Source organism: Anas acuta, chromosome 3 (assembly GCF_963932015.1).
Source record: "Anas acuta chromosome 3, bAnaAcu1.1, whole genome shotgun sequence".
NCBI classification, from domain to species: domain Eukaryota; kingdom Metazoa; phylum Chordata; class Aves; order Anseriformes; family Anatidae; genus Anas; species Anas acuta.
Window position 1 is genome coordinate 31,230,200 of NC_088981.1, and position 13,117 is coordinate 31,243,316.

At 36.1% G+C, this 13,117-nt stretch overlaps 1 protein-coding gene across 3 annotated transcripts in view; it reads left to right on the top strand.

Annotated features, from left to right (window-relative positions):
- Window positions 1-13,117, top strand: part of CRIM1 (cysteine rich transmembrane BMP regulator 1) — a 180,295-nt gene that overhangs the window by 130,358 nt on the left and 36,820 nt on the right. For all 3 annotated transcript variants that reach the window (XM_068676419.1, XM_068676420.1, XM_068676421.1), the window contains one exon: window positions 12,156-12,284. In XM_068676419.1, coding sequence (XP_068532520.1) covers window positions 12,156-12,284 — 129 coding nt within the window. The remainder of the gene's footprint in view (window positions 1-12,155; window positions 12,285-13,117) is intronic.

Here is a 13,117-nt window from a genome sequence, read left to right on the forward strand (position 1 = left end):
CCTGGACAGCCTTTCTTGAGTTGCACTGTGGCTAGCATCTGCTAGCACCTGTGCTGGGTCCAGGTCTGCTTGATGTTTTCACTAGCAAACCTACAAACTGAGGAATCAAATAGAAGCTGAACTTATGTAATCTCCAGACAACAAAGCTAGAAATGGCAGTCAGTATCTCGGAGAGCGGAGTATGAATTTGTTTGTTTTAAAGCAGAAACTAGGTGGAAAAATATTGAATGAATTCAACCAGGGAAAAATCAGCTGGGCTGTGTTTGGAGGAAGTTCTTCATGAGTTCTGACTCCTAAAAAAAAAAAACATTTACCATTTTCCCTGAGACGTTTGGTGATAAAAGGGGCAAAAGTTGAACTAGAGCCTTGAGAGGGCAAATGACAAGCTGAAATTATGGTCACAAGTACAGTTTGCAAGACATTAAGTAATTGTGTTGCTCTCTTTGCTATGGGTAAGTGTGATATTCTAGCCCTTGGTCCTTTTCTGGATATTGTTCCTCTGAAAAGCATGCAAGCAAGGTGATGACTCTGAAGGGGAGCTATAAGGACAGTACGAGCTCTGAAAAACGTCTTAGGATGACAGATTGAGTTGTGTTGGTTTAGTTTAAAGAGGAAATTATGAAGTTGGAATGAGAAGACAGCAGTCTTCAAAGTACCTAAAAGGTTGGTGCAAAAAGAAAGGAAGCAATATATTTTGCAGTATCCTCTGAAGATAAGACAAGAAAAAAATATTTTTTGTTGCAAAAGGGAAGATGTGCATTAGAGGAAGGCAGAAAGTTGAGGAAAACAAAATTCCTTCTGTGGAATGTTTTGACTGAGATTGTCATTTTGATTCATTCAGGGAATCACAGTTTGTATTTTCAGCCTCAGTGAGAGGAGATGCTCTCAGGAAATTGCATACATAACTGAACACAGTAATAATAATTTGTGTGCAGTTTTCAGTGTTTATGCAGGTGACGACTGTTGCTCAACAATATGCAGTTGTTGTCTTTTCTTGAAGTAAACATCAAAGTGATCAAAGGGCTTTTGGCAAGACCTCTGGTTAGAGTAGGTCCACCTGTGTCACTTCTTGCCAGCTTTCTGACACAGTGATGCATGTGGGTTGTGATTGTGCAAGATGTGTACAGATAAAAGCCCAGGATGGGAGCGGGGGGTGGCTAGAGGAGAGCATGTCTGGGCAGGGGGAGAGGCAGAAAGTGAGGGCCGTGGAATAAGGTGTGGGGATGGGGAGGGGGAAGGATGGGGCGCAAGACAGGGCAATGTCAGATACTGAGACCAGAGGATAAGAAGCTGCAAAGCTGGTTTAATCAGAATGCTCTTAAAGGCAAAGCCCATAAGCTTGCTAAAATGCTTTGAACAGCATTCTTCTCCTTCTGGCAAAAGGAACTCTCTTCCCTTGCAGAAAAGTGGTAGTTCTAGACAAACCCCAGAGGTTTTCTGTGCCATTTCTTCCTTTCGTCAGCCAACCCCCATTCTTGAGCCCTTCAGTCTTATATTGCTTTTCAAGGCAGGCACCTCCCTTCACTGGTGAGGGATGGGAAAAGCAGGCCCACAAAGAATTAGTTTTAAGCTTCTGATGGATGCTTCTATAGCTGCTGTTAATGATATTGGTCCTTTGGGATTTGCCCTTGTTTACTTAATCTATTACCTACTTAGTCTGTTTTTTCTTTCTTTGTTTTCTAGACTGTCTTCATAAAAACCAAGCCTTAGGTAATCATACTGGCCCTTTGTGTTCTCCCCACAGTACAGCCAATAGCTTCTTGCAACACACAGTAGTCTCAAAGATAACCCATTTCTAAGATTTAATGAAAACAGGCAGATAGGTAGAGGGGACAAAGTGATTCTTCAGTGCCACAAGGGACTGCCAAGTTTTAGTATGCATTTGTACTTCATTTCTCTTCAGGTTCTTCACAGTAGCCGGTCTGGTTATCTGTGCTACTGTATGAAATGGATCCATAGAAAATCAGTTTTTAGTTAGTGCTAATGATCACAGAACCATTTCCTTCTCTGTTGGGTTAAAAATTGCTTCATTTCCTAAATAAAATGGATGTGGATGTTAGTAGCAATTCCATTTTTAATGAATTAAAAAAAGAAAAATTGGATACTGGAACTTCAAATAGATATTTAGTGTCAATGTGTAATAGCATATGAATAACACCAAACAAGCTACACAGATAGAAAAAAACATGTCTCCCTCAGGCCATCTGCATCTGCAGTCATCTGCAGATAGGAGTAGCAGTCCTGTTCACAGGAAATAAATAGTGGGTAGGGTAGTAGGAAAATGCTTGGTTCTTTGAAACAAAAATAATAAATCCAAGCGCTCAGTACTGCCATTGATGCCAAAAACATCCCCTAGGAAAGACTAAGGTCAATTACATTTCCTTGCTTCTCCCACAGACTAAGGCTATAGATATGGAAAGTTGCAGCAAAGTTGGTTGATGTACAGTAGCTGGACATCTCCCAGTGAGCTGTTCTGCATGAGAACCCTCAGGTACAGGTGGAAGTGTTCCAGCATAAACTGTGAATGAGAAATTAAGTGTTAGACAAGGTCCTCTCAGAGGATTTTCATGAATAAGGCCTGCATTACTTCGCTGTCATTATGGCTGACACTTTATCTTCACAAAAAGAAATTAACATTTTCATCAATAAAGGGCTCCAAACTCTAGCTGAGACGTAATTCAGTTCAGTTTCTTTAGCGTGTCCAACACTTCATTAAGTAAAAACAGGCAGCACAGTCCTGTGAAAAGAAGTTTGATTCATTCATGATGAAGTCAGTGGTAAAGAACAGTGTTCACCGGTGTAGGATTTGGGCCCAGGCGTCTACTTAGAACGTGAAGTGTAAGTTATTGTTCAGCATCAGCGCTGTAGGTCTGGACCCATCTTGTCATCAAAATCAATTAAGAGACGCAAACACAGTGCTAAAGAGAATTGAGCTTACATTTGCCAGATCATGTTTTAGCATAGCTTTTTTAGACAAGACAGCTGAGACTGTCAAATCACACAGCCCGGGGTGCAATGAAACCTACTGCCAATAAAAGTCTTTCTGAGTTTAAGAAAGTCAAGAGCACTAGACTGGTATACAAAAATCTTCTAGTTTTCAGTGATACATCATCACCGTTGAAAGAACCGTTTCTGAAGACAGTTGAAAGGACAAACAATCAAGGAATGCTAGTGAATATATGTATGTATCAATGCAGCTAAGGATGTCTTACTTTTAAAGAACCTTGTGGATCATCTAATTCTTTTCAGTGCCTGTAGCATTCATAGACTTGGCCCAGATGCACACTAATTTAGTGTTTGTAACTCCACCTAGTAATGATAATTGAATGGCTTTCTTACCTTCATGATTGTTTCTTAGCAAATAAGCTTAATTTATTCTGCTTTGATCACTGTGGTTATTTCTCAGTGTCAATCCACCTAAAGTTGTCCAAAAAAACTATTATCCAAATATATTTGAAGGTAATACTTGTCTACTAAACTGAAAACTGGAAAAACTGATTACAACAGTCAAAAGTTTTTAAGTTACCATCTTGGGAATAGAAGGCTTGCCAATATTTTGGTTACATTCCTGCAAAAAAAGACCCTCTCACACACATGCAGCATAGATTCACGGGAGGCTTCTTCAAGTTGCAACAATAAAAATAATCTGGGATTATAATAGTTACTTTTGAGGGGAAAAAATGATTTTACATACAGGTTAACTGTATTAATAAAATTTGAAATTAGTAGTCTTTCTGATGAATCGAACCATGTTTGGAAGCATCAACGAATATATTTTCACAGTTACTACTTCTTTGTGACATTAGAAAATTTTCATATCTTATTAAGTCCTTGAATACTTTTTATGTTATGTAATGTAATGTTCAACACTGAGTTGTTGAGCACTGAATACAACTAAACATTGGGAGGGGAAAAAAAAAATCCTTCAAGGCATTAAGGATTTCAAACCCAGGAAGGAAATTCTCTTGCTCTGGACTTGGGACTAATACTTTTCATGTAATGGACTGAAGGGGCGGGGAAGCCTGGAATTCTAACTATGAGGATGGAAAACATTTAGTCACTCTTGGAATGATATGAATGTTTTTACAGGAAGCTTAAGTAAACACACATGCTGCTGCTTAGTAGGCTGCAGTTAACTTTTTTGGACAGCAGACAAAATTTAAACAAGTATATACACTCCAATGAAAGGCTGTTGAGCAGCACACCCTTCAGGACCAGTTTTTAGCCAGTTAACAGGTAAAAACGTTCAGTAATGAGTTAGACTGCTGTTCACTTGCAATTTTTTTCTTAATTTTTGTAGTAAATATTTGAATGCACTGATGCTATATTTCTGTAAATCAGTTGATGCTGGTTTTCCAGGATTGGAATGTCTTAATCCTTCTAGAGACAGTTTGTGTTATAAAATACTACAGAAGAGGGAGCTATTTCACTTTCCCCAAATACAAGCATGCCCTTTATTATTGGTGTTAGAGGTCTTTCTTCACGTATAGAATGTGATTTTGACTCATTTTTTCCTCCCTCCCTCCGTCCCTCCCTTCCTTCCCCAGAAAATGCTTTCATTTCATACTCACTATAAGATGCTGAGCTGACTACTCTTCATGTATAGCTAACATTTTCTCCAAGTGTTGCAGGGCTGGTCACTGCCAAATCTGAACGCACTGCTATTTTATGAGTCATCTCTCTGGGATTAAAAGTCATTGTAAATTAAATGCATACACTTCAGAGTTATGTTCTGAGTTTGTGGCTGATCACAATAAGGCCTTTATGCAAAGCTTCTTGTTGTTATCCTTCGTAATGAAGAAAAAAAAAAAAAAGATCTTAATAGTTAATTATTGCTAGAAGTACTGGCAGTATCAGTGGGCAGAAATCATTTATGGAATTAATTAATTTGTTTTCCCATTTATACTCAAAGGATTTTGTGATTTTTTTTTTTATTTATTTTTTGTGATCGATAAATATTTTTGTGGTCCAAAAGGGGGGGGGGAGAAGGGGGAAATATACTGTAGAGCTCACAAGTAGATATAAAGTTTCTCTGCGCAATACCCTGAAAATGTGTTTCCATGTTCTAGCCTTTTTAATAATACACACAATAAGTTAATCTATTTTATCTGATTGCCTTTAGCTATACTATAAACCAGTTCACATTAACAAGATGGGAATATGAAAAATGGGGCTATGGAGTTCTAGCGTAGAGTGTTGAAGCGTACAATCCCACTTCTCATGCTACAATTATCGCATTTAAATTTTTGTGTTTGGGGTATTCAAAGGAGATAATTTTAAAGCTCTGTAATAATGTATCTATAGAGCTTATAATTTTATGTTTTGATGGAGCATGTTTCTATGATGCAGATTTAAATGTCTTTGTTAATGTGAAGTTAGCAGAAAATGCTGGTTTTGTATAGATAAATGTACGTATAAAATGTAACCAGAAAGAAAAAAAAATATATATATATATAAATAAAATGTTTGCAGTTTCAGGGTCTAAAGTATCCTCTCTTTGCCATATTTTATTTGATATATATTTATTAACTGATATCAAACCATACTCTGTGTTGTAGTTTATTATATAAACAACATAATATTTACATATAGGCATATGTAAATAATACTCTGATATGTTTGGGACTCTTTACACCAAACTTTGATAGCTTTCAAGCATATGTGTGCTTAGAGCAATACTGAGTTGAGCTGCACAGGGAGCATGGATGAAGATGATTAAGAGAAGAAATCAGACCCCCTGTGTCTGTTTAATTGGGATAACCATTGTGCTTGAATCAAACAAAGTAATTGAATGAACATGTTTGATTTATATTTTTGTTTTACTTCTATGTGAAGGAAATATAGTTTTATCATAATAGCAGATTTTTTCCCTTCTCTTTTGAGAGGACAACTGTTGCAAGTGGAATTAAAATCTGGACTGATTCAGTAGTGTCAAACACCTGTCCTTACATGTCTAGTTTCTTGGGGTTAAGATACACAGCAGTCCAGTCTAATGGTCAATTAGAAGCAGCAGTAAAAGTTCTGTATTTGCTTTTAAATTCATTCATATTTAATAATATGAATCTAGCAATTGAATTGGCAAATTTGAAAATTTCACAACATGCAGAAGGAAAAAAAGAAAAAAAAAAAGAAAAAGAAAAAAAAAGAACACAATTACTTCCCTACTTTAAACCGATTTTGAAAAAGCCAGTAGTAGATATTTCCTTGACACAGGGAAATTTCCTTGACTCAAAGTCTGAAACAAAGCATGTTTTGATTTTAAATGTACATTCCAAATTAAACAAAGCAAAAAAGCTTGTTCTAAGTATTCTTTGTGTCATAATAATAACAATAATAGGCTAAATAAGATGTTTTTAAGGTATTAACATAAAAGAGAACAAAAAAAAATGGCACTGATTAAAGCCGGTTGCTGCTGTCAGCAAATAACATTTCAGAGAGAATTGCTCTGTTTTAACTGCCTGGAAGAAATCTTGCTTCTTGAATAGAGAGCTACTCCTTAAGTCATTGTGTAAATTTCAGAGAGATGATACTACACAAGCATATATTTTTATTGAGTTAGAAAGGTAATCAGTATTTGGTAAAAGCAATACAAAAACAATCAGAAACTGAATTGTTAATCCATGGATTGTATGTACTTCCCTGATTATGATCCATCAAGGATATTTCTGCTTTCACTGGAGATGTCCTGAATTTGTGTGAAATTGAAATTCTTAGAATTATGCAGGTTGGAAGGACCAAGGATTATCTACCTCCTGCTCAAAGCAGGTCCACTTATAGCAGGCTGTTCTGGGCCTTGTTCCAAGGAATTTCAAGGATGAAGATCCCACAACCTCAGTGCACTAGACTTTGACCACCCACATGGGTGTCGAAGAGGATCAAACAAACTTGTTTCAAGTTGTAATTTCTCATGTTCACACTTGTATTTTTTGCCTCTCATCATATCCTTGACCACTCCCAAGATGAGCTTGGCCCATCAGGAAGTTACAAGACAGCAGAAGAATCCCCCATTTGTCCTCCTCCTCCTCCATGCCAAACAAGCCACAGTCTCTCATCCTGTCCTCTTATGCCACCTGTTCAAGCCTCTGACAAGTTTGGTGGCCCTGTGCTGGACTCACTCTGGTATGTCAGCCTCTCTTTTGTTCCAGATGTGGAACAAGTCCTAAACAGAATGGAAGCATTACTTCTCCAAATGTACTTGCCAAGCTCTGCAGGTACCTCTTGTTCTTCACACAAACCAAAACTGAACAGTTGGTGCTCTCTTGTAATACACATGGCTATAATACAGCTAAGTGGAATCCTTTCGCTGATATGAATTCAATGTCCTAAGTTCAAATTTTATACAATTTAAGGGTATGATAGGAAAATTTGTATAATTTTCAATCCAATATCAGCTGTAGAGGTTGTTGGTTTTTTTGCTTGTTTGTTTGTTTTTGTTTTTGTTTTAATTCTCCTAAAACTAACTAAACAATTTTGTAAATAGAATCTCCAAAATTTGAGGGAAAATTGAAATCTTTAATGAATTGTTCACTTTGCCATTCAGATAAAAAATAGAATTCAAGAAGATTGCAGTAAATGGTCTTGGATTTTTGTTGTTTTTTTTTGTTTGTTTGTTTGTTTGTTTGTTTTCTCCCAGGACTTCAACAATCAACAGTGTATTTTATTTTTTTCTTTATTTTCTGGTAATTTTAAATGCTCAAACTGTGTGTATAATAAAATTCTAATCTTAAGAAACTTCCCCCCCCCCCCCCCCCCCGGTGTCATTGAAACATGGATACATCAGTTTCTCTCAATTTCTGAATACTTCAGCAGAGCATTATCCTAGTACACTAGTACTCATCCAAGTGTAACAACATATACATATGACAGTGGCTGTTGCCACTGTCAGAGCCACAGTTCTAGACTAGATGCACCATCCCATGCTCTTCTGTGTGTCTGTATATACATATTATTTCACTTTTTCAACAGAAGAAACGGCTCTTTGTGACAAAAGCTATGTCACATCACTCATGGGAGAAGTGGATGGTCTCAAACATTAGAAAATAGCAGAAAAGAGAGGTTTGAGGACTGTTTTTCTTTCTCTTGCAAAATATCCTGGGTAGAAAAATGTCAATGAAAGTGGTCTTACTCCACCTTGACAACTTCCCTTTTTTTCTGATGGACAGGTTTTGTGACAGTATTGCTAATGTAGGCACTGATAAAGCCAGTTCCAGGCATTGTTTGAATGTCACTGTCTTCCCTTCTTTCCCTGTAAATATGCACTTTGATTTCAACCCCTTCAGGGGTTTGATCACATACTGTAGAGTTTGTTCAGTGGGGCAGACTGATAGACAAACAGCAGCTGAAATATCTACTGTGGATTTCAAAACTTTTGAAGTTACTTGTAAATAAAATGGCAGATATTGAACTCTGCTGTATCCTTGTTTATGCTCTGTTTGGTGCCTCAGATAGGTCTGGATTTCAAATAATGTTTTAAATCTGCCTTCAGCCTGAGAGCAGCATCACTTCTCATCTTGAAATGAGGAGGAAGAGAATGTGCAGTGATGTCACATAGCAAACTTAACTATGGTATAATTAAATGTTAACAGATTGTGTGACAATAAAATTGTCTTGTGTATTTACTCCTCTTTAATGTAAAGAAAATTTTCTCTGGGATGGGACATGCAGACTGATTTTGGTTTTTCCTTCTTGATTTACAATTTTATGATTTCAGTTATTAGCTGAAGAGTATTTATAGCAAAGTGAAAAGTGTAAAAAAAAATAAATATTCAAAATGTTGATCAAGCTCATAGCAAGCAAATTAATAATCCCCTGCACTGAAATTCAGCATAGAAAGTTTCATGCTCAGAGATAGTATATATGGCAACAAGATGTTCTAATAGAAATCTGCATTTAATCTGATACTTCACATCAGCAAAATCTGTTTTATTTAAAAAAAAAAAAAATCATCCAGACTCTCTTCAATCCCTTTCTCTTTATTTTCTTCTTCACTCTTTCTACAATATAGCTTTATTGTTGTAAAAACACACAGACAGAAACAGCACACATTTTTCCCACCATTGTCTGTTCATTTGTGCACTAGATCTTTTTTTTTCTGCACTTTCTACTGAGAGCAGCAGTGAAAGCCTAAATCGGATCATGTGGCCATACATGCTTTTTCAAGCCTAACTACTGCTTGCTTATTCAAATAGCCAGCAGCCTGGCAGCAGCAGAGCTGGCTTTATTTGTTGAGTCTTGTCTAGCGAAGTGAAAAGGTTTGATAGTTTTTTTTCTGACTGCATTTTTGCACATGTGGGGGTAGGGAATGAAATTATTTCTTTTGTCCTGTACTTGCAGCTCATTGAGAAGCAGGCATGCATATAAAATTACTGTATCTCAGGGCTTACCTTTAGGGATAGGAGAAGGCAAAAACAGATTTGTAAGCTTGCCTGGAAGCTCTCAGGATGCTGAAAGCAGAAACAAAAGTGAGAAGTAACAGCAAAATAAACTCCAACAAATACAAGACTAACAAAAATCTTTTAAATTAATAGCAACAGATTATTTTTGTCCATGCTAAGAAATACTATATTGCTGCTTGTAGCAAAATTTCAAAATTGGTGTACTGGTATCCAAGACATAAGAGCATCAAAACACAAAACAGAACTTCGAAAAGTTACCAAAAAAAAAAAAAAAAAAACAAACTCAAATAGTAAGTCTACTGTTTGCTTCACTTTTCCAGCTTACATCCACAAGTTTTGCTTTGGATAGCATTAGTGCTCCAATGATTGGTAGTGTTTTTAACTACCATTGATTATAAGCAGTGCTGTAGCAATTTTGTCATTTAAGTATAGGGTTTGGGCCGCCTGGCCATTAACCAGTGTAGCTTCAGGGAATCTGTTCTGGTCTTTTGCTTGTTTAGGATATTTTAGTTAAAGAAAACAGTGAGGTAGGAAAGAAGATTTTCAAAATAGGCACCAGATGCTAAGAATTAGTTTATTTGCAAAGGTAGTTTATATATTCTGCTCTAAACAGATTGGATTAATTAATGGAATTTCTGCAGTATATCACGCTATTGCTGTATATTGGTATGTTCTTCATTCCTAAACTAATGTTTTTTTGAAGTTGTGAATATTAGATATTAGGCATGAATGTGCTTTAGATTATTGAATGATCTGGAAAACAGAGTCCACTGAGATTAAAAGAAGTTTAGTTTGGGAATTCACTTATTCTAAAATAAAATGCTCATTATGGTTTCTCTTCCATACAGTACATGCAAAGAGCCATACAATGGAAAAAAAATAAAATTAAAAAAAAAAAAATCGGAAAAAAATAATTTAAATTAGAAGTGATTAGAGTCAAAAAGCACACAGAAGCTGTTATGCAAATTCCCAGCCTATATTTAAACAGAGCTGTTGGTGTTTATACACGTGATATGTGTCGTGTATGTTTATTCTCCTACAAAAATTGCCCAAGGATCAGAATTTGAATGGTATTTCAAAACTTTCAGAAAAGTGAGGAACCTGAACTATGATCTCTGAGAGAGAAGACTGAAGTCTTCCAACTTCCTCCTAGTGCCTATCATGCAGTTTTTTCTTCCAAACTCTGTACTTAGCTGACCTAATTTAAAAAGGATTAAAAATGTTCAGCCACTGCATAAACTGTTGTGAAGGGAAGAGAAGGGATGGGGGAAAGCTATGAAAGCAGAAAATTGTATAAGACAATGAAAACAGAAAGGCACATTCTTGTAATGGGGTAATTTTCACTTCACTGGAAAGCACGTGTGGAAAAGCTGCCTGCTGGATGCTGAACCAATAAGCAGGGAATTTTGTATTTTGGTTGTGTAGCAACTCTAGAAACTTCATAGATGTTGAGTATTGTTTCACTCTCAATCTGAGAGTAAGGACTATCAGCCTCTAAGGATAGCAAAATTTGCCTTTCAATGTATTTGATTTGGGGATGGCAGGTGGTAAGATATGGCAATCTTCAGTCCATGAAAATCTATATAAAACAGTATTTTATTGTCCTGATAATTTGTATACTACTTCTCCATATTTTCACAATTGAACAATTTATCTATTTGAATTTATTTAAAACTTAATTGCTTTAAAGACTTTTTCTCTTGAGATGGAAGAACAAGAAAAACCCAAACAATTGAAACAGTGAATTGAAAGCTCACATTTGTTTATTTAAAAGTTGTGCAATTTGTGTTTAGTTCAATATTAATAATGTTCATAACTAAATTCTTTGCTTCTTTAACACATGAGTTTTATAAAAAGCAAAAGATAGACACAATCAGTCTCATACAGCAAGAAGGAATTTCAGAAACCAGATTTTTCATTCTTTCTGTATCCTGTTTTCTAATGGTAGTATTGAGCTTGCTATTTTCATATATTTGGGTTTTGTTTTATTATACTAACGTTGTATAATAAAATGCATGAATATTTCTGGCTACTGTATGTACGAAAAACAATTTCATATGCCAAAATGTTTAAGTGGTGTACAAAATAAAGCAAAGACTGTACATAAATATCTAATAATTGACAATAGTATCCCCAATTTAAAAAAAATGCAATTTGGTACTGCAAATTATGCTGTGTAAGAAGTGATGTTTTCAATGAATGGTCATGGTATATGGCTTCAAGATACCTTTCATACACTGTGTATCTTTGATTCCCATTTGGTATTCAGTCTCTTGTGCTTTAAATTTAAGTAAAAGTGATCTTATTCACATAAGGAAAGCTATGAGCTATTGAGTTACACGCTTTGATTTGCATCTTGGTAGTATCAATCAACTGAGCACTGTGGAAAGCTCCAGTTACTTAGTTCCTAAGAATTTCCATGGAGTTTTGGTGAAATACTTCTAGCAAAATAATGGGCAGAATAGGTATTTTGCATTCAGTTTTAAACTGCATATGCAAGAATGCTGATTTCATAGTGAACAGAAACATTGTGTTGGTTTTCTCCTGTTTTCTATTTTATGCAGATTTATAGTTTGTAATGCATATATCACTTCAAAACAAAGCCTGTTTCTTGAATTTTTTTAAGTGCCAAGAATATTCTTGATTCAGAAGCAAAATTGGTTAAAAATGTTTGTCTTTCTGTTGCACCATGTCTGCTTTTTATGAACTAAAAAAAATGCTGAAGTGATCTCAAATTTGTTTTATTTTTGTTACATTTAGAACCAACGTACATCACAATAGGTCCACCCACCTGTGAGATTTTGGTGAACTGCACTTTGACTGAAAAAGACTGTATCTATAATTTCAAACTGGATCAAAATGGTTGCCGCATTTGTCAGTGCAAAACTAGTGAGTATGCAAAAATAAAATGGCTTATATGTTTTATATCCAGATGTATGTGAAAATGTTAATATTCTGGTGTTTTCTTCATTCATAATTTTAGAGTGTTGTAATAGTAGTATACATGTGCTTTCTAGTTGTTCATCTTGCGAAGACAGGTTGCTGATTTCTGGCACTACTTGTTTGCTTGCTAGGAATGTGTTTGGGGGAAAAATGCAAATGTCTAAATCAGGCAAAAATAAAAGCTAAATTAAAAAAAAAAAAAGTAATAATTTGGGACTTAACATTCATGATAGTGTCCCTTTGTGAAGTCTTATTAGACTTCTATGTTCCATTTTCCTCTGTGTTTGTAAAGAGTTCAAGAGCATCTAGGTATCATAGAACCATAGAATTATTAAGGTTGGAAAAGCCCTCCAAGGTCATCTGGTCCAACCATCCCCCTACCACCAATATAAACCACTAAACCATGTCCCTAAGTACCACATCCTACCTTTTCTTGAACACCCCCAGGAACAGTTACACCACCACCTCCCTGGACAACCTGTCCCAATGCCTGACTACTCTTTCTAAGAAGAAACGTCTCCTAATTTCCAACCTGAACCTCCCCAAGCGCAACTTGAGACCATTCTTTCTTGTCCTGTCGCTAGTTACCTGTGAGAAGAGGCTGAGCCCCAGCTCCCCACAACTTCCTTTCAGGTAGTTGTAGAGAGCAATAAGGTCTCTCCTGTGCTTCCTTCTCTTCAGACAAAAAAAAAAAAAAAAAAAAACAGTTCCCTCATAGGACTTGTGTTCCAGGCCCTTCACCAGCTTTGTACCCCTTTTGTGGACTCCAGGCTCCAGGG